The sequence below is a fragment of the Balaenoptera acutorostrata genome, chromosome 10, assembly GCF_949987535.1.
Source record: "Balaenoptera acutorostrata chromosome 10, mBalAcu1.1, whole genome shotgun sequence".
NCBI lineage: Eukaryota > Metazoa > Chordata > Mammalia > Artiodactyla > Balaenopteridae > Balaenoptera > Balaenoptera acutorostrata.
Window position 1 is genome coordinate 43,764,038 of NC_080073.1, and position 23,823 is coordinate 43,787,860.

General features: G+C 45.7%; 1 protein-coding gene across 3 annotated transcripts in view; it reads right to left on the reverse strand.

The window, feature by feature from the left end:
* Positions 1–23,823, reverse strand: part of SCN10A (sodium voltage-gated channel alpha subunit 10) — a 74,803-nt gene that overhangs the window by 20,899 nt on the left and 30,081 nt on the right. Inside the window, exons 11-18 of one of the 3 annotated variants that reach the window (XM_028168853.2) lie at positions 21,949–22,242; positions 19,371–19,479; positions 17,274–17,512; positions 14,446–14,619; positions 6,616–6,975; positions 4,160–4,606; positions 2,681–2,818; positions 939–1,062 (exon numbers count right to left, since the gene is read on the reverse strand). In XM_028168853.2, the coding sequence (XP_028024654.2) occupies positions 939–1,062; positions 2,681–2,818; positions 4,160–4,606; positions 6,616–6,975; positions 14,446–14,619; positions 17,274–17,512; positions 19,371–19,479; positions 21,949–22,242 (1,885 nt within the window). Of the gene's footprint in view, positions 1–938; positions 1,063–2,680; positions 2,822–4,159; positions 4,607–6,615; positions 6,976–14,445; positions 14,620–17,273; positions 17,513–19,370; positions 19,480–21,948; positions 22,243–23,823 lie in introns of all 3 variants that reach the window. The other 2 variants (XM_007191455.2, XM_028168854.2) reach the window with 2 other exon arrangements.

Here is a 23,823-nt window from a genome sequence, read left to right on the forward strand (position 1 = left end):
GGGAAACCACTCTGCAGGGAAACCCACTTGCCGCTATTTTGGAAAAGAATTCTTTCCTGGAATATGAGAGAAGTGGGGTCCCTTTCAGGCGGCCTCCCCATCGTGTCCTTCAGCTGTCCCTCTCCACCCCTGGTCTTGTCCACTCTCACCTCCTCCCAAGCATCTTCCTCCCTACAGTTGATAGCATAGTCCTTATCCTTAGCCCACCCTCTCTGGAGCTTTGACAAGACATGGGGCCTGAGCCTGGGGGTGTCTGAGGGGCTATGCCTTGAGCCTGTGCTGAACTGGGGGGTCTCCACATGGCTGGAATGGGGCCTGGGGGCAGCCCAGCCCAGGGTCACGTGAAAGTGGAAACTCAATTAAGTGGTTTGTTTGTTTGTTTAATTATTTAGGCCACACTTACTTTCATAGTATGAACTATACGTTTATTCACTTATTGCACAAATATCTATTGAGAATATAACAGGCTTCACTGTTCTAAACATTGAGGAAAAAGAAGAGTAAGATGCAGGTTCTGCCTTTAAGAGTCACATAGGAGATGCAGGGACACAGATGCATAATGGCCCTCCTCTGGGTCCTTTTATGTCCCAAGTCAAGAGTTTATGGTGGTGGCTACCTTTTCCCTTTCAACCTCAAGGGGGCTGGTTTATAACTCAGTGAGGTGTTTTCGAGGGTGATGAGGAAGGCAGAGCATCTGTTTGCCATGTCTGACATGGCATGAGATGCAGATCCCACCACTCAGCTACTGCGAGTCTGGCATTTGTGTTTGATGCTGGGCCCTCAAGCTTGGGAGTGAGGAGCAAGGGGCACTGCTTGCCTGTATCCCCTGGACCCCAGGCCAGAACCCTGGACACAGAGGTGACCAGATGAGTACTTGTTGAGCTGGATTCTGGCCCTAATGAATGTCAAATGGAGGAGGTCTGTGGCTGCCACTCTACCTTCTGTGAAGCAGTCAGCTGGCTCATCGAGGTCATCCGCCAGCTCAGGGATCTTCCTCAGGATCTCCTCAGGATCCAGGCAGTCCACGGTGCTGCCTTCTGAGGAGCTCGTGTCGTCCAATCCCTGCAGGGCAGAAGCCCCGGCAGTGAACCCAGCTCTCTGAGGGGCCCAGTGAATCTGCACACTGTCACCACAGGTCCGACTGGCTCAGAGCTCCGAGATGCAGAGAGAGCCCCTCAGGGCTGGACCCACCACGGCGTCCCTTCTGTTTCGGTGCCTTGCCAGCTGAGCCCCAGAATAGTGATGCTCTCTGAAGAGCCCCAGAGGTTCAGCTGTGTGAGGCTTTAAACCTCCAGGCCCCTGAGGGAGGGCTGGCGATGGCCCGAGACACGGTAATTACACCCATAAAGACTCTCAGCCTTCACTGGGCTTGAATATTTAATCATGGAGCAATGCTGCAGGGGCCCTGCTGCCCTCCTGGCAGCTTCAGCCCTATAATGTCTCCAGATGAATTCAATTAGGAGCTGAAGCTGCTCTCATATTAGTAAACCTGATCGCTTGGCTAATGGACCCAAATGGTGGGGTGGGTGCCCATCTGTCACTGTCAGACCCTCCCTGCCTGGCCAGGGTCATGGACAAAATCAAAACAAAAACAAAAACAATCCCCAGCGGTAGTGTACTGAAAACGCCAAGTAGAGAAAACTAGCCAGGGGAGTCCTTAGAATGCTCAGCAGAAACATGTCCTCCACGTGTAGAAGATGGCAACCCTCACCCAACTGGAACCAAGAGGGTGGTGTTCACCCAGAGCCGTCAAATCCCTTCTCATCCCACCCTCTTCTCTCACCCCGCTGGGTCAGCCTTGGCCAAAGGCACAGAGCCAGTGGCTGGCACTCCTCAAGCTGATGGGCTTGATAACTTTGGGATGAATTATGTCTTCCTTATCTTTGCTTACCCGGTGCCTGTCACCATCGGCACTCAGTGGCTAGGTGTCAAGTTAAATTCTTGCATTTAATACAGTGCTATTACAGATGCTAAATCTTTAGAGATACCTCTTTCAATGTAGCTTGTTTTCTTTAAAGATTTGTAATGAAACCACCAAGTTTATTTTTACCTCCTATAAGATCTTCTTCCTGCTCAGTCTATGTAAGTCTGTCAGTACAGCACTCAGTACAGATAGCCTCTCCCCGGCACCAGTCTGCTTTTGGCCCGAGAAGACGGTGTGGACAACAGAAAGTGGGGGTGGGAGGTGGGAGATGGTCACAGGGAAGACTTCCTCACCCACAGCAACTCCAACTTTTATCTGCTGGCTCTGAAAGATACTTAACTTTCTCTGTGCACTGTCTTTTGTTTCCTTTTTTCTTGGCTGTCATTTTCTGGGCACTTATTCCATTTCAGGCAGGAGCTAAACATTTGACAAGCAGCATCTCATTGAAGTTTCAAAAGAATCCTACCAAGTAGCCATTACCACTCAGATTCCCAGATGGAGACACGGAGGCTCAGAGAGGTTGAGGAACAGGTCCTCGGTCCCCCAGCCTATGGAACCTCATTCTTCCCGGTGAAATCATGCTGATTAGCCCAGAGGTTTGGAAGGACTTTAAAAATTCCCAAGATGAGACATGAGGCTCCGCGGTTGAGTGTAGTCTGGAATACCCCATGCCCAGCCCTATCCTCCAGTCCCCTCCATCCCACTGGTCATTGTCCAGCTGGCTGTTTAACCTCTCCAGGAAGCTCACATACCTACCTCTGTAGGGCCCTGAGCAGGAGCCTCGTCTTTCCACTTCTCACCTAGGTATGGAGCCAGGTCCTCAGAGGACATTCCAGAACCTGAGCTCCTGGGTGGCAGGTGGTCCTCATCTCTCCCGACTTGTTGCAGCTCCTCCTGCTAGTGAGAGAAAGTCCCAACTTGGGTACCTGGGCCCACCCTCAGCTAACCAATTCTAACTTTGAAGAGATATTGCAAATCATCATCTGCCAGAGCCAAGGACCTAATATATGCAACGAACATACGTACATACAGCCAGATAGATCTGTGTGTAATATGTGGCGTCATTACTTACAAGTTGTGTGACATTAGGCAAGTTATTTAACCTCTCTTATTTTCATTTTTCCCATCTGCAAACTTGAGAAGGCAAGATCTACTTCATTTGGTTATTTTTATGACTAAATATGTTCATACTTGTGAAGCACTTCGCAAGCAGTGCTTGGCTCCACAGATGTTAACCATGACCATTATCACTTGTCCAGGGGTCAGAGTGGTAGTGAACTTGGCCCTCTGGAGACCCCAAGAACCTCCAAAGTAATTGAAAATGACTCTGAGTGGAGACAGCGTCACAGAGTTCATGTCCTTTACTCTGGGGATGGTGACGCCCTGCCCTCGGCTGTCACCCAGACAAAGGCATGTAAAATATGGCAGCTGATAACAGCAGCTGCTGGAACACAAGAGCAGTGACAGCTGCAAGGGACGGAGGCTAGGGAAGAGCTACAGACTCAAAGCACAGCTGTCTGAGGCCACTTAGTGGCCTGGCCAGCAGCGCTCTGTCTCCGGGCCCCACAGGGACCCCTGCCTTCCTACATTGTGGAGACGTGCATGCCCTGAGTTGTTGAGAAGAGGTTAACGAGGGTTGATTTATCAGCTTAAGGTAGAAAGGAACTGTGTGAAGCATTTAAAAATATATATATTACCCAAAAATATGCTTCAAATTCTTTGGTGCAAAAGGAACAAGAGTCATTTCCCTGTGACATCCCCTGTCGGGAAAAGCTGGATGAATGAGTCACATAATGATCAGGACTTTTTAGGCTGCTGGTGAAGATGAGACGAGCCTTGCTCTTGGACAACATCCTGTTCTTAGAGCAATCTTATTAGCACCTCCTGCGCAGAGCCTGGGTTGGGTGGAGCAAATGGGGCAGCTATATGAAAGACAATTTCAAGCAACTCCAAGTCGCCTGGGGCTCAAGCAGTGCCCTTGCTCCCTGCTTGCCTGGTGAATTCTGACCCTTTCTTCCAGGCCCTGATTAAATGTCACCTCCTCCAGAAAGCTTGGCATGGCCTGTGCTTCCTTATGTGAAGGGGTCTCATGCCGGGCTTGCCCGGGACTCTTCAAGGCTGCGCCAGTCCTGAGGTTGGAAAACCTCTTCATCAAAATTTCCCTACTGCCCCTTGTCGTTCCAGCCCTAAGTCCCCTCCCTGCTTCCTGTGGCTGTCCTGTGGGAGAACTCTCACCTGCCCTTGGGGGATCACTTCCCGCTGGGTGCTCTGCGCATCCTCCTCACCATCATCCTCCAAGTCATCGAGGTCAGACTCGCCCTCGGCAATGGGCACAGAGACCCATATGTTAGGATTGGTGATGAAGTCACTGTGGTCATAACTGGGGCCTCTGGGAGCCAGGAGCCCTCCAGGGCTCCCCGCAGCCATGTCAGCAGTAATGTGGTTCTCAGCTTCGGAGGTGGAGAGTGGGAGTTTCACCACCAGCTGGGGCTCCGCCTTGGGCCGGGAGAGCAAGAAGGGCCAGTTGAGGAAGCTGCAAAGGGCCTTCTTGGTGCGCCGGCCTAACACCTGGATCCTCGCTAGGGCCACCTGCAGGTTGTTCACCTCCCCGTCGTCCTCTGGGGCTGTGAGGTTGTCGGTGCTGAAGGAGTTCAGCAGCAGGGCAATGAACAGGTTAAGCACCTGGAGAGAAAGCATGGAAAGGAAGATCACTCAATCGATGAGCTGACCCTCTCCATGGCCCACCAGGTCAGCAGCTGGGTGGCAGGACAGCCACACTGGGGCCTCTCCCTGCCCACCCAAGATGCTTTCCTTCTTGGGGGAACAGACATTCTGACAGCAACTGAGAGGAGTCTCGGGGATGCCCTAAGCAACTTGCTTCACGTGGACAAGGCTTGGAAGCACATTCACCATAGAGAAGGGTCACCCCTGCTGAGCAAAGGGACATTCAGGGACAACAGAGAGGAGCAGGCATGGGCCTGCCCAGGACCACCCTCATCAGCCATACCCTGGGTTCTATTGCTCACTCTGGAATCCTGGGCACATCTCCTCGCTGCTTCCAACTTCATGTCCTTCCCCCTTAAGCAGGGAGTGGGGACCCCCTACCTGCCAGAGTGGTTGTGAAGAGGAAATGGCACGAGGATGTAAAAGTGCTCGGAGAGGCAAACTTCCTGCCTCAGGGTCAGGGGACTCTGTGACACTGCAGGGATGGGGAGCTCAGCCTGGAAGAAAAGAGTTTTGTCCAGCCCCCTACTCGGGAGAGCAGGCAGAAGGTACCTCTGGCTCAGGGACCCTGTTGGGAAAGACTTTGAAGAGTCTGGATTTGTTTTTTCATCCCCTCTCTTGATTTAGCTTTCTCTTATCTGTAAAACTCTTATGGGAAAAGAATTCAAGTTGGTTGACTTCCAGGGCAATAAGAAAGGGGCTCCTGCAAGACATGGAAGCAACCCAAGTGCCCATCAATAGATGACTGGCTTAAGAAGATGTGGTCTATATATACAATGGAATATTACTCAGCCATAAAAAAGAATGAAATACTGCCATTTGCAACAACATGGATGGACCTAGAGAATATAACGCTTAGTGAAATAAGTCAGACAGAGAAAGAAAATTACTATATGATATCACTTATATGTGGAATCTAAAAAATAATACAAATGAATTTATATACAAAGCAGAAACAGACTCATAGACATAGAAAACAAACTTATGGTTACCAAAGGGGAAAGGTAGGGGGGAGGGATAAATTAGGAGTATGGGATTAACAGATACAAACTACTATACATAAAATAGATAAGCAACAAGGATTTACAGTATAGCACATGGAATTATACTCAACATCTTGTAATCATCTATAATGGAAAAAAATCTAAATCGCTATTCTGTACATCTGAAACTAACACAATATTGTAAATCAACTATACTTCAATTAAAAAAAAAAGAAAGGGGTTCCTAAAAATAACACCCTCCCCTCACCCTGGTCAAGGCTGGGAGAGCGAAGGCACCCAGAACTTGAGGGAGTGGAGACAAGCTGAGGACAAGGAGCCAGACTGGGCCAGAGAAGGGGTGCTGGGGCCAATTGGGAGAAAGGCCTCCAGAGGGGCTCCCCCCAAACCTGAGAGTGGATTTTGTTATTGTCATGGCGTTGGATGTTGTCCATGATCCAGCTCCTCTCCTTCCTCTTGTCCCATTGTGCCTCCCCTCCTGCTCTTAGCTAGAACCCATGTAACTCTGCTTCCCCCCCAAAAAGAAGTATCTTCTGAGAACCCTAGAATGGGGAAGGGAAATTTTCCTTCAACAACTAACAGCTACCATTTATTGACTTCCTGCCATGGCCCAGAAATTGCACTAGGCAATTTGTGTGTGTTGTTCCTGTAATTTAGTTCCCCCAGTAAGCCCATGAGTAAGCACTACTTTCTTGATTTTAAGGAAATTAAAGCTTGGGAGATTGTCTCTTGGGCTGGGTCACCCAACTTTACTAGAGGTGGAGCTGGGATTCTACATCAGGTCTTTCCTGCTCTGTCATATGGGCTTATTCCAGCTGCTTCCCAACAGATAGTTCTTATGTGTCCCACACAACTTGGAAAAGTGTGAAGATTTTTCAGTCAGGGAGGTACAATGTGGGCAAGACATGTGCAATGTCAAACTTTCTAGGATAACATGGAACTCTCCTGCATTGCCCATGCACTCACCACCAGGTTGCCCAGCACCATAACCGTCAAGAAAAGGATGAGGCAGACGGACTTCTGGCCGACTTCCATGCAGGCCCACATGTTCTCAATCCACTCTCCACAGAGGATCCGGAAGACGATGAGGAAGGAGTGGAAGAAGTCGTGCATGTGCCAGCGTGGCCATTCTTCGTTGGGTGCCGAGATTTTGCGCCGATTGTCACCGTAGTTGTCCCCGAGGAGCTGCTTGCCAACCAGAGCAAAGACGAAGACAATGATGGCCAGGATGATAGTAAGGTTCCCCAGAGCCCCCATCGAGTTGCCGATGATTTTGATGAGCGTGTTTAAGGTCGGCCATGACTTGGCCAGCTTGAAGACCCGCAGCTGCAGAGAAACAGAGACCGTGTCAGGTCCTGGTGGCTGCTTCCATCACCTTTCATCTCAAGTCTTGGCCAGAAACAAAAAAAGCACAAGGTAGCTCATTCCATTAACATGGGTTGATCCCGGGAAGCTGCTTTCAAAGACCTTTCTTTGTATGTCACCAGTTACTCAAAAATATGACCAACCCTCTATGGTCCCTATGTACTACTAATGTGCTCCAATGACTGTGGCAAAGTCAGGGGTCTCATATTGGGGTGTTGGTCGTGTGACGTGTACTCTGTTCTATAGCCACAAGCCTCCTGAATGTAGATCTATTCTATGGGGTGGAGTGGGGTAAGATGGAGCTCGTAAATGTGTGAGAAGAGCCCACCTTTGACCTGAAGAGAGGCTAGCTTCCTGCAGGTAGGGCACAACCCACTGCATTTGAGAGGTATTGGCTACCCATCATCTTGGGGCATTTCTCATCCTGAGGGCTTGGACAACATCTTTTACCCCCACCACCTCTGAAATGGCAAGTATCTGTGATTTCATGAACCTGGGATTCATATGTTTATTTAATTGACCAACCAATCTACCTACTTTGCTGGACGCCAGCCATGCACATACATAGCACTGTACTAGCCTGTGAGGTATATGGAGAGAAGTCTGTGGACTCCTGTCCTCATGGAACTAATGGTTTAGTTGCAGAGGTAAGGCAAAGACCCAGAAAGTCTTCACTGTAAACCCAAATGTGCTAAGTCCCACAGGAGAACAAAAGCACCATGCATAAAGATGTCTAAACATTTAAAAACTACATTTGTGTGGTTCTCTAATTTGTTAGAAAGAAATATGTGAGCTCAGCTGTCATGGGGTATTTATGGAGCCCTTACTAAGAGCCAGGCTCTGGCCAAGGAGCTGGGATGCTGTGCTGGACACAGTAGCAGCAGTTTTATCACCCAACACAGCAATAAGTCCCAAGGTTTAATCCTCTTATGCAGGAAGCTCCATACGTATTTTTCTTTGTGATGGGGGCGGTCTGTGTTCACCCGAGATCTAATCTGGAACTTATTTTAATGAGGATGCTTTACTTTTGGAATAGAATGCAAGATAAGTCTAATATCTGCCCTCTACTGAGGAGGTCACCACTTGGTGATGAAATGGGCCTTGAACTTGTGAAGAATATCAGAAGATGGAGTAATATGGTAGACTATATTGGGTCCCCCTTGGGTTCCCCTTTCCATCAAAAAGTTACTAAAAATGCTAGATAATAAAATCTTACGTGCATTAATGATCTGTCAATAAAGTAAGTAATTCTTTAGCCAAAAATTAAATAACTATGGGAATTCAGAGATATAAACAGATTGCTGAAGTCAGCTTTTCTCTGAAGACATTTGCAAAAGTGATGAATCTGAGCATAAGTTTTAATGGTCTCATGAGGCATAGCAAGCAGGAAACACAACCCAGGGCTGCCTAAGGTAGACAGTATAACAGGAATTTCTCCCACCATTAAGGCAAGATCCCATAATAAATATCTCCCAAGACAAGGGCATGGGACTTCCCTGGTGGCGCAGTGGTTAAGACTCTGTGCTCCCAATGCAGGGGGCCCGGGTTCGATCCCTGGTCAGGGAACCAGATCCCACATGCATGCCACAACTAAGAGTTTGCATGCCACACCAAGGAGCCAGCGAGCCGCAACTAAGGAGCCCTCCTGCTGCAACTAAGACCCAGCACAACCAAATTAAAAAGAAAAAAAAAAAAAGACAAGGGCAAACTGAACGGCAAATTTTAGATAAAACTGAGAGAGGTTACTGCCAGAAGGCACTCACTGAAAGAAATTCTAAATGATGTACTTCAGGCGGAAAGAAAGTGATCCCAGAAGGAACGTATTATGTGCAAGAATAGATAAACAGCAAGGAAGCGCTAAGTATGAGAATGAATCTAAACAAACATTGAATGGACACAACAGTAAAGTTTCACGGGGTAGGGCAGAGACTGGCTATATGGTCACCATTCACTTTTACTCCTCTCAGACACAAAGGAAGACTGTTTTCCCGCTTTACTTGCAAATAGTTGAGGTCATATTATTGGGTTCTGGCTGATGGAATGGAGATGGAGACAGAAGTAATGTACACTACTTTCAGGCAGAGCCATAAAACATCATGCACTTTCTCTTCCCCTCCCATGGCCACCATGGAGGCCACCCATTGAAGATGGTGGTGACATCACACCATCCTGAGTCACTGAGTCACTACTTGGAGCAGACAAACCAGGAGAGATTCCCAACCAGCACTGAATATGCTGTAAACATAAACCTCTATTATGTTAACTCACAGATTTAGAGATTGTCATTACAACTAGTTGTACTTCTCTTGAGTAATGTAGAAATTGGTATATTGCAGAGAGCCATTTCAACACATCGGATATGTGGCACTGGCTTAGTGATCACGTAGTGTACAACAAGGAAACTAATAGAAGAATCCTTGGAAAGTGTTGATCTGTGTTGCAGGGGCAAAATGATTGTCTGCAATAATTCTGGGGCAGATCATGAGCCAGTAGCACTAGGCAAAGGGTCTGTAAAACAGAACCTTAGTATCATGTGTCAGTTGTAGTTGGTTACGTTTGTCAAGACATTACAAGAAATAGATGAGTTCAGGGAATATTTGGTTGATTGATAAGAAATAAAAGGAAATAGAATCCAGAAGTTTAATGTATAACTGAGTCACTTTGCTGTACAGCAGTAATTAACACAACATTGCAAATCAACTATACTTAAATAAAATAAAATAATCCAGAAGTTTAGAGTCTTGAAGGTTTAGGGAAGTAGATTGCTTTAGATCTCAAAGAGTGAGCAATGGGATTAAGTCTTTATGTGTTCAAGACCAGTTAAACTTTTCAATGAAATGAAGCGCACCTTAGCAAAGATCCTATTAATGGTGTAGCCACCATTTGAGGCAGAGAGAGGCAGGGGGACAAGACAGCAAAGAAACAAAGCAGAACTGAGAACTTTGTCAAAGAAAGCACTCTGGATATATAACACACACAGAGGTCTGAAACCATCTAAGTTTTGAAGGAATTGTATTGCAAAAGAAACCATGAGCCCTGACTAAAAAAGCCTTTGACTGTGTAAACTTTGCCATCTTTCCACAAGCAGGAGGCAAGCTTTGAAGGTTGTACAGGCCTTCAGATATGGCACAGTCACTTCTAGAAGGAGTCCCACCTAGAGCTGACTGTCTTGCATCAGACTATGACATGAGTGAGGAATAAACCTTTATTGGGCTAAGCTACTGAATTTTCAGTATTGTTTGTGCAAATCTGGAATTATTTATCATCAATTAAGTCATATAGATTTTTAAAAACAAGATAAAATTAAAATAATTAACACGATAGTAAGTTGGGAAGGGGTAACTGAAATAAAAAGTTGTCCTGAAAAGTAAAGATTTTAGCTAACTTTTGACTTTAAGTTAACAACACATGCTGTCATTTCTAAGGTAACCACTCAAAGAATAAAAACAGAGTATTTAGTTTCCAAACCAATAAAGGAGGAAAATGGAACAAGGAAAAACAAACAGTCCAAAATAAATCAAGAAGAGAGAGAACAAAAATGCTAGAACAGAGGAAACAAATAGAAAACTGAGAATATAATGATAGACACACATCCAAATATATCAGTATTCACAATAAAATAAGTGGACTAAATGCTTTGGTTAGAAGACAAAGAGTGGATTGAATAAGAATCCAAAATCTGACTGCATACTATTTGCAGTAGACATATAACAACCTTAAAGATACACAAAGGCTGGAAGTAAAAGGATAGATAAAGATATATCAGGCAAATTCCAAACTAAAAGAAAACAGAGTTGTTTAATTACTATCAGGCAAAAGAGATTTTTAAGGCAAAAAGCATTTCTAGGGATAAACAAGGTCAATTCTCACTGATAAAAGTTTCGCTCCACTGGGAAGATATAACTTAAAATATGTATGCATTTAATAACATAGCCTCCAGATAGAACCTAAGGAGAAACATCATGCCATAATCATAGTGAAAGATATTTTTATACACTACCATCTCAGTAATTGCTAAAACAAGCAGACAAAAATAAGCAGGGATATAGAATATCTGGACTACACAATGAACTTTCTCTACCCAGTGGATATATATGCAGAGTATTGCACCCTGCAACTGTAGAAGATGCATTCTTTTCAAGTGCATAAGGAACATTTTCACCATACTGAGCCAAAATGAGATTATCAATAAATTTCAAAGCATTAAAATCATACAGTGTATGTTTTCTGAGTATAATACAATTAAGCTAGAACTCAATGGCATAAAGATAACTAGAAATACCACATACATTTCAAAATTAAGAACCATGCTTCTAATTAGCCTTTGAGTCAAAGAATAAATCAAATTTGAAATTAGGAAATATTTAGAACCAAACAATAAGGAAAATTCTGGGGCTTCCCTGATGGCACAGTGGTTAAGAAACCGCCTGTCAATGCAGGGGACACGGGCTTGAGCCCTGGTCCGGGAGGATCCCACATGCCGTGGAGCAACTAAGCCTGTGCACCACAGCTACTGAGCCTGCGCTCTAGAGCCCACGAGCCACAACTACTGAAGCCCGCACGCCTAGAGCCTTTGCTCTGCAACAAGAGAAGCCACCGCAATGAGAAGCCTGCGCACCACGACGAAGAGTAGTCCCCGCTCGCTGCAACTAGAGAAAGCCCGCGCCCAGCAACAAAGACCCAATTCAGCCAAAAATAAATAAATAAATTTATTAAAAAAATAAATAAATAAAATAAGGAAAATTCTACATATTAAAGCAGTTCTTAGAAGGAAATTGAAGTCTTCAATGAATATATTGGAAAAGGAAATAGGCTGAAAATTCCATCCTAAGAAGTCAGTAAAGAATAAAATATGTGGAATGGAAGCTGCAATTAAGATAAGATGCAGGACTAATTGAAATAGAAAACATCAGTGAGGTAGAGAGGATCAACAAGCTAATAGATGGTTCTTTGAAAAGACATTAAATTGACGATCTTTGGCGAGACTAATAAAAATAGATAAAAGAAAGCACAAATCACTATATTTAAAGAAAGAAAAAGATAACATAAGTACATGTGATATGGAGCATTAAAATGTAACAGCATAGCATATACAACTTAATGTCAATAAAATTAAAAATTTAGATAAGAAGGAAAGTTTTTTAGAAAAATATAACTTACCAAAACCAATTTGAGAAATTGAAAATCTGAGTAGTTTCACAGCCATTAAGAAAATTAAATCAGTAATGAAAACTCTTGACTTCCAGATGGCTTAATTAGTGAACTCTACCAAACTTACAAGAAACAATAATTCCAGTCTTCCCCAAAGATTGGGTGTAGAAGAAGAGGAATATTCCTCACTTCTTTTTATGGAGATTAGCATGACCTTGATGCCTAGATACTAAAACCTAGCAAGGACAATGCAAGTAAGGAAAATTACAGGCCAAATATTACTCATCAATATGGAGGCAAAATTTTTTTTAAATTATTAGCAAACTGAATCTTCCAATGTATAAAAAATGTATCACGATCAAGTTGGGTTTATCCCAGGAATGCAAAGTTTATTTAACATTAGAAAATCAATTAGTATAATTCACTGCTTTAACAGATTAGAGAAAATCATGTGATTATCTTAATCATGCAGAACAACTGTCTGATAAAATTAAACATCCATTCATGATTAATATTCTTAACAAAAGAGAACTTCCTAAACTGATAAAGGAGTTTTTAAAAAAATCTTCTTAAAAAACCTGCCACAAATATCAGACTTGCTGAAATACTGAAAGCATTTTCTTTGAGATCAGGAAAACAGCAAAAATGTGTGCTATTAACACATCTTTTCTACAGTGTACTGGATGTCCTAACCAGCACAGAAATGTAATAAAAAGAACCAAATGGTATAAGGATTAGAAAAGAAGAAACAAAACTCATCATTTGCATATGATATGATTCTGTTAACAAGTTTAAAAGATTGCATAGATAAATCATGAGAATTAATAACAGAGCTATCTGGATCCAAAAATATTAAATAGCAAAATACTAGCAAAAAAAAAACCCAAAAAAACAACCCAAACCCCAGAAAAGAACATTTAAAAAGAGGTTTCATTTGAAATAGCGTAATGAACTAGGGAATATCTAGGAATAAATCTAGCAAAAGATATGCAGGGGCTTCCCAGGTGGCGCAGTGGTTGAGAATCTGCCTGCCAATGCAGGGGACACGGGTTTGAGCCCTGGTCTGGGAAGATCCCACATGCCGCGGAGCAACTAGGCCCGTCAGCCACAATTACTGAGCCTACGCGTCTGGAGCCTGTGCTCCGCAACAAGAGAGGCCATGATAATGAGAGGCCCGCGCACCGCGATGAAGAGTGGCCCCCACTTGCCGCAACTAGAGAAAGCCCTCGCACAGAAACGAAGACCCAACACAGCCATAAATAAAATAAATTAATTAAAAAAAAAAAAAAAGATATGCAGGAAGTCCCTTATGGAGAAATTATAAAACTATTGAAAGACTGAAATAAATAGATTGTGTGCCATTTTTATGGATCAGAAGACTACATAACATAAAGGTTATATTTCTTCCCAAACTGATCTATAAATTACTGCAGTCCTAATAGAAAAAAAAACCCCAAACCCAACAACTTTGTGTGTATGTGGGTATGTAACTTGGCAAATTGATTCTAAAATGAAGTGCAGGGGCCACGATATTCTTGAAGAAATAAAACAAGGTGGGTGACTTGCCTTACAGACACAGACATCAGGGGGACATCTCTTTTGTTAAGAATAAGGGAACCCCTCCTGCAGAAGGCGTCCTGGAGCTGAGTTGGGAGAAGAGCCAGGACGGGAGGCTAGTAGGAGGCAGTTTTTGAGGTGGGTGAGACATTGGGGCTGTGATTTGGGGACCAAGAGAATCAGAGGATGATCAGAGCTGGGACTCTGGAGTCAGGCAGCCTGGCTTTGAAATGCAGGTCTGAGGCTCACTCAGCAGCGGGGAGACTTTGGGCCATCATTTAACCACCCTGTCTCAGTTTCCCTCATCTATCTGTGGGGATAGTAAAAGCAAGTCTCTCAGGGTGATGTAAGCATAAAATGAGATGTGTTATGTCAAGGGTTTAGCTCTGCGCTTCATGCATTGTCAGAACTCAAGAAACAGTAGTTGCTATGATTATCATTTACTGTTATTTGGTAAGAGAACAAGAGGGTGCTAGGAAGTCTCCTCTTAGTGCAGATGAGGGGACCCAGGCCCAGAGAGGAAAGGGCACACCCCCACTTTGAGTAAGTGCAAAGCACCACGTCTCTGGCTCCCAGGAGCCATGCCCTGCCTCCTCCCACAGGGAATGAAGAGGAAGAGGGAGCTGGCTGGTGGGGTCCCCAAAGGACAGAGTCCGTTTCCAGCGGGGAGCCTCCTTGGATGTCCACATGGAGGTTCCCCAAGTTGCCAAGAGAGTACATTACCAGGCGGAAGGTCCGCAGCACCGTCAGGCTCCCCTTCCTGACTGCACCCAGCTCTATCAGGCTCACTGTGACGATGATGCAGTCAAAGATGTTCCAGTTCTTCTGGAAGTAATAGTAGGGGTCGAACGCTATGATTTTGAAGACCATTTCAGCAGTAAAAAACACAGTAAAGACCTGCGGACAGAAACGGATCCATCTCAGCAGGGTCTGTCGGGTCGGGGGACAATGACAGAGCAGGGGGAAAATGTTGTGTTTATAAAGTGGCAAATCCCTTCACCTCGTTTTTATTCTGTTTCTATATTATCTGCAGGCTCCTGACGGATTGGGGATGGGAACACTCAGTGTGGCAGCAGAGAGAAATCTCTGGACCAGTGCTCAGGGAATACATGTTAGTGTTTCCATACTTCAGTGTTTCCATTTGAATGGTGTTGGACATGGAGTAAGTGGATAATCATTAGGATAATAATTATTATATAATTATGTAAATGAGAAGTCAATCTGGTTCAGTAGTTTAAAAGCAGGGATCATGGGGCAACACAGACCCAGAGAAAAATGCCAACTCAGCCATTCCTAGCTTGTATAAACTTGGACAAGGAGTGCATCCTCTCTACCTCAATTTCCTCATCTGTATAATGGGCTTTAAGTGAGATAATGCATATACAATTCTTAGCAAAGGTCCTGGCAGACAGTACTTCATTAATCAATAAAAGCTATTAGTAAGAACAATAATAATACATTGTCTCTAAGATTCTTTCAGCTCTGAGTATCTTTAATGGTCTTAAACAGAATAGAATTCTGACATTGAGAGAGGTCAGGGCCAGGCTTGGGTCACACAACAACCAGCAGGGAAGGGTGACAGGTAAGGAAGAAACCAAAGACCAGAGTCAGGTGTTTTTCCCTCATTTGTTTTCATCAGAGCTTCTTGCCAGCCTGGGAAACAGAGGTAGTTATATCCCTTTTACAGAGAAGGAAGTGGCTGAGAGTTTAAGGGACTTGACTGATGCCACAAGACGGCAACTGTGAGATGCAAAGAGCATCTACTGAGTGCCCTTTGTAGGCAAGTCAGCGTGGTGTGGGGGTGGGGCGGTGAGGTCCTGTGCCCTAGAGAGACCTGGGTCACCTCTGGCTCCACCTTCCCCACCTGTGCTACCTTGGGCAGGATACCGAACCTCTCTGAGTCTTAAGGCTCTCTTTTGTGCTGCGAGGGTGGTGATAACCTCATAGTGCATTGTGACGCTGAGATAACACTTATAAAGCACCTGACTCATCATAAGCACCACACAGTGCCTGCCTTTCTTTCTTTTTAAAAAATGGCACTGGGCTCTGTCACAGTGGTAAAGGCCTTTGGTCTTTCTTGCCTCAACTTCTCCAACTGTAAAACAAGGTGCGGGCTCAGAGGTCTCTTCCATCGGACCCTTTGGGGTCTATGATGACTTCTTGGCAATAAGCTCTCCCTTCTCTTTCCATTTCCCCTTTTTGTATCAACTTTACATAGAATATGTCTTCTTAGCCTAGGTGCTGCTGAAACGTAAGGCATGCTGGCTCCACAGTATCCCAGAACCTACTGGCATCATTTTCACATCCCTGGATTCTGGGAAAGGAGGAGATTTCTAGAGAAGAGTAGTCACATTTCCTCTGGGACCCCTCCTTCCACCTAAGTCTGCAGCCTACAAGGAGTTAGAAGAGCTGTATGGTCCTGGTGGACCTAGTAAGCCACCTGCAGTGGAGTGGACAGTGGTGTGGACACGGAGGCAGGACCCTGACCTTCGCAGCTTCTGCTTTTCTTGTGTGCATGTGTGCACACAGACACATGCACACACACACACACGCACACACACACACACACACACACACACACTAGCAGGTCCTGTGATGGGGTTTAGCACCCAAGAGTTGAGAGGTGTGAGATTCAGAGCCAGTTGGCCTGGGTTCAAATCTTGATGCTGTCACTTACTCACCTCTAGGACCCTGGGCAAATTAGTTAACCTCCTGTGCCTCCGTTTTTCCATCTGTGAAAGGGCATAATAATAGTACCTACCATATCGGGGTTTTGTGACAATAACATGAGATAACCCATGAGAAGCATCTGAGGCCATGTCTGGTCTTGAGTAGGTGATCAAATACAGTTGGCTATTGTTACTGTTCCTGTGGGGCACAGGCTGAGGACAGTTCTCCTCTGAGTCTGACACTTTACTCAGCATGTAGGGAAATCCAGTATGGACTTTGTCTTGTTCAAAGAAAATTATACTACAAAGTTATGGAGGAAAATTTAAAGGAAAGTCCTGTCTGAACCAGATTTTAAAAAAAGTTCTGACTCCCTGACACTTTTGTGACAACAGCAAGCATGATCCCAGGTTCCCTCTCTCTCATTATCTTCCCCTCCCTCCCCCACCCTTCTGCACTTAAATGACAGCATTGAAAACCCATAGACACTGTGCTTTGCAGTAACAAAAGCAATAAAACTGGAAGGAAATTTGCAAGTCCATAGGTTGTCTTTAGATGGGAAAGTGGCATTTATCATCATTTCGAGGTAGTGGCAGCTGCAATGCTGAGAATTCAGGTGGCTGTCCTAAGTTCTGTAAAGGGGGGGCTAGCTGCCCCTAGGTCAGGGCTGTCTCTGTCCACTTCCCTGTGCTCGTTCATCCCAAAGCAATTCCCAGCAGCTCAGCCTGGTCCTCCAGACTTGACTTCCTGCACTCAGTGTCTACACATCTCCCACACTGCTCTCAGCCAGCAAGATCAACACTCCAGTGAATGAGGGCATGCTGCCACCCCACCCAGAGCCCCACAGCTCTGACAGCACAGGCAGTGGCTGCCAGGGCACTCACAATGTTGCCAATCTGGAGCATGGCTTCGAAAGCGGGACTCATGCCGTAGTGCTCCACGGCCATGAAGATGGTGTTCACCACAATGCACAGGGTGATTGTGAGCTCTGCAAAGGGGTCCGTCACAATCGTGAAGAGAAGGGTCTTAAGCTTCACCCACGTGGGGCAGCAATCCCAGATCAGATACTTCTGAGCCAAGCTGGTCAAGCAGGGTGGGCACCTCTGTTTAGACTCCTCGAGTTCTGCATCACAGGTGTGGTCAATGACAGCTGTCAGCCGGGCATGGACTCAGACCCCCACCCCATGGCCAGCCTCTAGACCTTGTCATTACTTATAACTACCACCTCCCATCTCCACTTCAGCACTCACCCTTTTCCTCCTTTTTGAGCCCCTGAGCCCAACCAACTGAACCTGGTTGGAAAAAATCCACAACCATGCTGACTGGTCCCAGCTTGTCACTGCCCAGAAATCCTGCCGTGTTTCTCCATTTCATTCCTTCAATCTTCCAGACCAGCATTTCTCTCTATCTTCCCTCTCCTCCAACCTCTCCCTCCTCCTCCTCCTCTCTAATCCTCAGTCTCTGCTGATGAGTAATTATTAAATAGTTATCCATGAGGAAAAATAACAACAACACTGTTGTTACTAGAATAGGTACACATTTCTCAAAACACAAACTCAGTTATGCAAGAAATGTAGCTTACGGGGTTTTTTCTCCCGTAACTGATTTCAATTTATACTTCAAGTCTCCAACCAGGGGACTTTGTTTTGGTTAATTCAACGTCTGTTACTACTTCGTTATCTGAAGTTGTGTCTGAGTTCTGGGGAGCTGAAGGTTGGTGGAGGGTTGAGCTGGTCCTAAGTCATTGCCAAGTGTATTTCACTTGAGTCATCAATGTTCCCATCTGGTCGCCGCTGGTGGGAGAGCCATAGAGATGGCTGTTCCCTCTTTGCCTCTCACTCATCTCCTTCTGCAGCCTTCAATGGGAACAAGGTGATCATCCAGATACTCTCCTGTCATGCTGGGGTCACAGGGCACCCTTTGAGGCTGCCTCAGTTCTTCTCTACCCAGGTATGTTACCGGCCCATTCTACCCTATGGTTTCTGTGTCATGCTAGGCATGAGGGTCTCTGTCTAAGACTTGCCGCCTCCGGCTTCACCTAGAAAGTAAGGTACAGATTGGCTCTGTTTTCAAATCCCTCAAACATTTTGTTGTTGTTGTTGTTGTCTGTTGTCCACCATGCCCTCCCCTGCAGTTAGAATTCAGCCCAGGGCCGGGAGGAAAGCACACAGGGCCCCTTCTCAGGGACACAGCAACATCCAAGCTCCTTTCTCCATCCTTCAGCGCAGGGCATTTTAAATTTGTCCAGAGGAGATGAATAACTGGATATGACTAAGGCCATGTTTTCCATGCCCTGAGGCAAAAGAAAGGCTGGATAAGAAGACAGGTCTTATACTCAGGGTGAGAAGGATATAGCCGTGCTCTTTGGTACTTGAGTGCCAGGTGGCCATTCGCTTCCTCCACCCCGTGGCTTGGTGTAAGCAGTTAGAATTTAGATCCATCCCTGGGGAGGCTGAGTGGATTCCCACCTGATTGATGGAACCCTGAATTGACAAGGATTTAGTTAAACTGAAGGATTAATTTACTTAAATTGCCTTCTAATGTTCAGCATGAGCTTGAGACAGAAATTAAGTTATAACCGTAAAAGTCACGGCCATGAAACACATGGGAACAATTTTCCCATGTTTGAAAATTAAAGACTGTTAAATTTCTTGCATGCCTGAGTGGTAGCTTGAAATTCTCTGTGCCTGCTGGATCACTTTTTAAAATCTAGTTTTGTGAATACATATGAAGCAGATGTTAATCTGAACAAGAAATGAACTAGAGCATTTCATTCATTGGAGTCTATTGTTTTTGAAAATTTATCCACATTTTAAAAACCACACTGATAAAGGGTAATGGGAACAAGGGCATAAAAAAGAGGAGTATCCCAGGACACAGAGATGGGTGCCCTTTGACACAGGTTTGGGGCATCCCATCTTCTGCTCATATGGGGACTCCTCATGGCACAGTGAATGGAAGTTCCAATGAGCAATACTTACCCTCGAGGACAGAGGTCATGATACTGACAACACTCATTGCCCTTTGGGCTCGGAAAGGTTCATTCAAGTATTCTGCTGTCAAGTAAGTCTTCTGTCCTGCATCAAATGCCTGCTGGGACACAAACAGAGTCAAGACATTCCCCTAAAGTCTTCAGTGGCAAAAACAGATCACTCAGCCTCTTATTGGCCTGTCTCGGGTGGTTGCAAGCTGCCCAGTGAAGCTACGGTCCTCTGCAGTCATGCTTGGAGTAAAGGGGCTACTCCATGAACTTGGGGTAAGAGCTCAGATGTGAGGAACAGGACATGGAGCTGGGGTGCAACCAGAGACTGAGTTCGTAGCTAACAGATGACCTGGCCTCACCTGAGGCTTTGCAGAGTCCTTCCCTAAGACAGGTTCCTAGGCACCAGGGTGGGGAGGGGGCTGTCTCAAGGGTCTCTGAGGTTTCTACCAAAGGGTGGTGGGAGTTGCAGGGGCATCAGGCCAGGCAGTCATTATTGGACTTCTGCCAGGCCACGCATATGACATTTACAGAGAATTCCTACTCCATGATAAGCTTCCTTGACCTCCCTCCTAAGAGGCCTATTTCTCTGCCCAACATATGACCCAGTTCCAATTCCACATGGTCTCTCTCTTTCTGAGGGAATATTTGTGTGTCTTGATTGTTCCATTCTTAGTTTCTGACACACTCCTTTTGACTCTTCTCTCTCTGGGCCTTTATTGGAAGTTCTGTCTGGGTTCCGTTCCAGGGCCCTAACTCTAGTCACACACTTACCCTGGATGTGGGGAGTCCCAGGCCCATTGTAGCTGACTCAGCACTGCACAAACCATTCAGAATCCAAATTCAACAAGCATTTATTGAGCATTTGCTGTAGATGAAGCTTATAGGTATATAGTACATATAAAGAAAGTTTAGAAATTTCTCAACCATGAGGACTCAACAAAAGGTTCTAGCATCTACTGCTGTTAGTGATCAGACGTGTACATAAATGAAGGCACTTTGTGATTCCATTTAACCCTTCAGCCATTTAGAAACCTTTTTATAAGGTCTTTGTAAGGGGAGACATGGAGGCTTGAAGAATTTAAGGGACTTGGCAAATGGCACAGCTGTGACTGATGTTCAGGTCCATGTGACATGGAAGGGCTTAAAGAGTTAATCTTGCACTAGCCAGATAATTTCACTAAAATGAATCAAGGCTGGAATATCCAGGAAAGTGGTAATCCACAGAGCAATAACACGGTTTCCTGAATGAGGCATTTTCTAGAGAGTTAAAGTACCTCCAAGAGGACCCTGCAGCCTGGCTTTGACTTGAGGACTTTGGGTTGGTGATTCTCTTGGTAGGTCTTGAAGACCTACCCTCTACCATCTCTGCTCTGCTCTGTACCCACGGAGGGTGACCTGGGCAAACTGCATCACCCTCACCGTCTGGTTCTGGTCAGGTTTGGCCAGTGGGAGGCACAGGCAAGAGATCAGAGGCTGGGAAGAGAGAGGAGCTGGCTATCTGTCAGCTGGCTTCTTCCCTGCTGGGCTGTGGCTGGGCCACCTTCCATCAGGCCGCCTCTCACATAAAGGGGCAGGTCTTGCTGGGCTCTGGTCCTTCCCCTCACCCCTTCAGCCTAGGCTTATTACAGCTTCCCACTGTGGCTAGTTCCTCGGTGCCTCACTGCCCCTTTTTAGTTCCTGAGCCCAGCGCACATCTCTGTAAATACTTCTATAAACCCTCTCCACTTGCCCACTGCAGTGGTTCATCTGTTTCTTGCTGGGACCCTGAACCCCATGCATCCAGTCAGAGATGGACCTAAGGTAACTCTGTAAGACTTATCCAAGTCACTAGAGCCATATAATGGTCAGCTCACAAGTCGGTTTGTAAACCACTGTGTGTCCTGGGCTGGCCAGAGGGCAAAAAACAACAACAACAACAAAAAACAAAATGAAAAAACACTAGAAGCATAATTACTGAAGCTGGAAGGAGAGATTAAATTAAATCACAGCTCCAATCCAATGAGGAGTCCCTGATTTGCCATTACACTCTGTGATTATTCTATTAAGAGTGCTGGCCAGTTAGTCACTGTTGCCTAATTTGTGCATTTTGGCAAGTTATTGCTTCTCCAAGTAAAGTTAAGGATACTTTGCTTCTGCTAAGATCTGTCCAGGGCCCCTCCCAGGATTTCTCTGAGTCTTAATTGTCAAGCCTAAGGTAGTTTGCGCAGAGTCACAGGCAAGAAGAGAACAACCTTTAATTTTTTTTTCATACTCGTCCAGGAAGCAAACAGGCCTATTTCTAAAGCAGTGATAGTGAGTAGGGACAGAGAAACTCTGGGGGGAAAAAATGATATCAACTGGAAAATAGTCTGTATCACCATCCTGCAGAGTAAACCAGGAAAACCTGTTTGATCTCAGTTAAACCCAATCTCTCCCTCTGGATCTCACCTGCCTTGTCTGTAAAATGGGGGTAGATGGGAGGTGCTGGGCAGAGTGATGTCTAAAGGGTCCTTCCATGGGTGACACTCAGGGCTTCTTGGCCTGAGGCCTCTAGCTGGAGAGCAGCCCCAAAGAGTCTGGAGCATTCACAAACTCACCGAGACTTCGATGGCTCCAGGGGCAAGCTCACCAGTGGGCAATGTGGGGGGTCCATCTTCTCCACGCCCTAAGCCAGGGTTGGGAGTTTGAGGCAGTGGACTCCTAGGGAGGGGGCCTTGCTGGCTTGCATCCCTACCCAGCAGCAGAGAGCCCCGAAGGCTTTCACGGTCTCCAGGAAAGACTCCATCATCTGTGATCCCATCAGGGAATGAGATGTCTCGGCCAGGGGCCTGGAAATGGAACACACTGCCATGGCTAGCCTGGTGTCTCCCAGAGGTGAGGCCTAGGAAAGACTGGGCATTGCCCCAAAAGAGCAAGAAAGAAGGCAGGCTGGAAGATCATCCTGCAGGCAAATCTGGAACCCAGCACTTCCCCCCCCCCCCACCCCCACTCCCACCTCCCTGCCCTCAGCCTCATGACCTTCCCATGGAAAATTAAAGACACAGACCTATGGGGTATTCTAGGTATACATGGGGAGAGAAGAGAGGAAAAGAATATTCTTGACACAGCCTGGGAAAGGGCCAAGATCAAAAAGAGATTGCAAGGTGCTCAAGATCAGCAAATAGGTCATCATGGCCAAGGATGTGTCAGAGGACAACCTTGTCACCCAGATGGGTCAGTTGTTTGCCAGCCTTTGGCCATGGTGCTGGACAAAGGTATCTTAAGTTCCCTGCTTCAATGCAAAGTTGTGACTTCAGTAGATAATTATGTATACCAGTACAGGAACAAGCTTAGTAAAGGGTTGTTGAACAAACGAGTGCTCTTACTTTCTGAAAATTAGGTTTGACAATTCATTAGATCCAGCCTATATTGGTGTGAGAGTTTGTTTTGCAAAGGAGGAGATAAGAGCCTTGTAATATAATGAGCTTCTAGGATCCCTCGAGGCAAACATTGAGCAGTCAACAATGGGGAGATTGAAGGCAGAGTTGCAGCCTAATTTCCTGGAAGAATAGTGCCATTCCTCCAAATCAATAAACATTTCCCATCAAAATCTTCCTCCGAGGGAACTGTGTGGCGTACAGCTGCCAGAGGAAAGGAGCTAATTCAGAGGCCCAGAGCCCCTGGAGAGTTAGTGTGCTGGGTTGGCTAGTTCCCACGACCACGATCTTGACCAGACAAGTTATCAATTCTGACCTCAGCTCATAGAAAGTGTTTCTAAAATCTAAATACTGATTTCCTATCAAACTCTGATCATAATGCTGAATTTTTCCCCCTTCCTTAATTCCTTTTATTTACTAAATTACTAAAGTTGGGACACTTTATCAATTAAAGCTCTCCTGACCTATCCCCCTCTCCCACAGAAGTGAAATTTGCTTTCTTGATCATTTGGAGCCCAGTCCTGTTCAACAACCATCATTGTAATTCGGTATTAAAGTCCCCCACAGCACTAGGGACTTCCCTGGTGGCACAGTGGTTAAGAATCCGCCTGCCAATGCAGGGGACACGGGTTCCATCCCTGGTCCAGGAAGATCCCAGATGCCACAAGGCAACTAAGCCCGTGCACCACAACTACTGAGTCTGCACTCTGGAGCCTGCGAGCCACAACTACTGAAGCCCGCGCGCCTAAAGCCCATGCTCCGCAACAAGAGAAGCCCGCGCACCGCAACGAAGAGTAGCCCCTGCTCACCGCAACTAGAGAAAGTCCGTGCGCAGCAACGAAGACCCAACACAGCCAAAAATAAATAAATAAATAAATAAATTTAAAAAACACAGCGTTTTTTGCCTAGAATATATGTCCAAGGACATTGAACTCATAAAAATCCACGAATCCTTCCCACTTTTGAAGCAAAGGAACAGAATTGGCAGATCCTTATTAAAGATGGGACAACTGAGTTATATGCACTTGGGCACTAAGCAAACCAAGAAACTAAGAA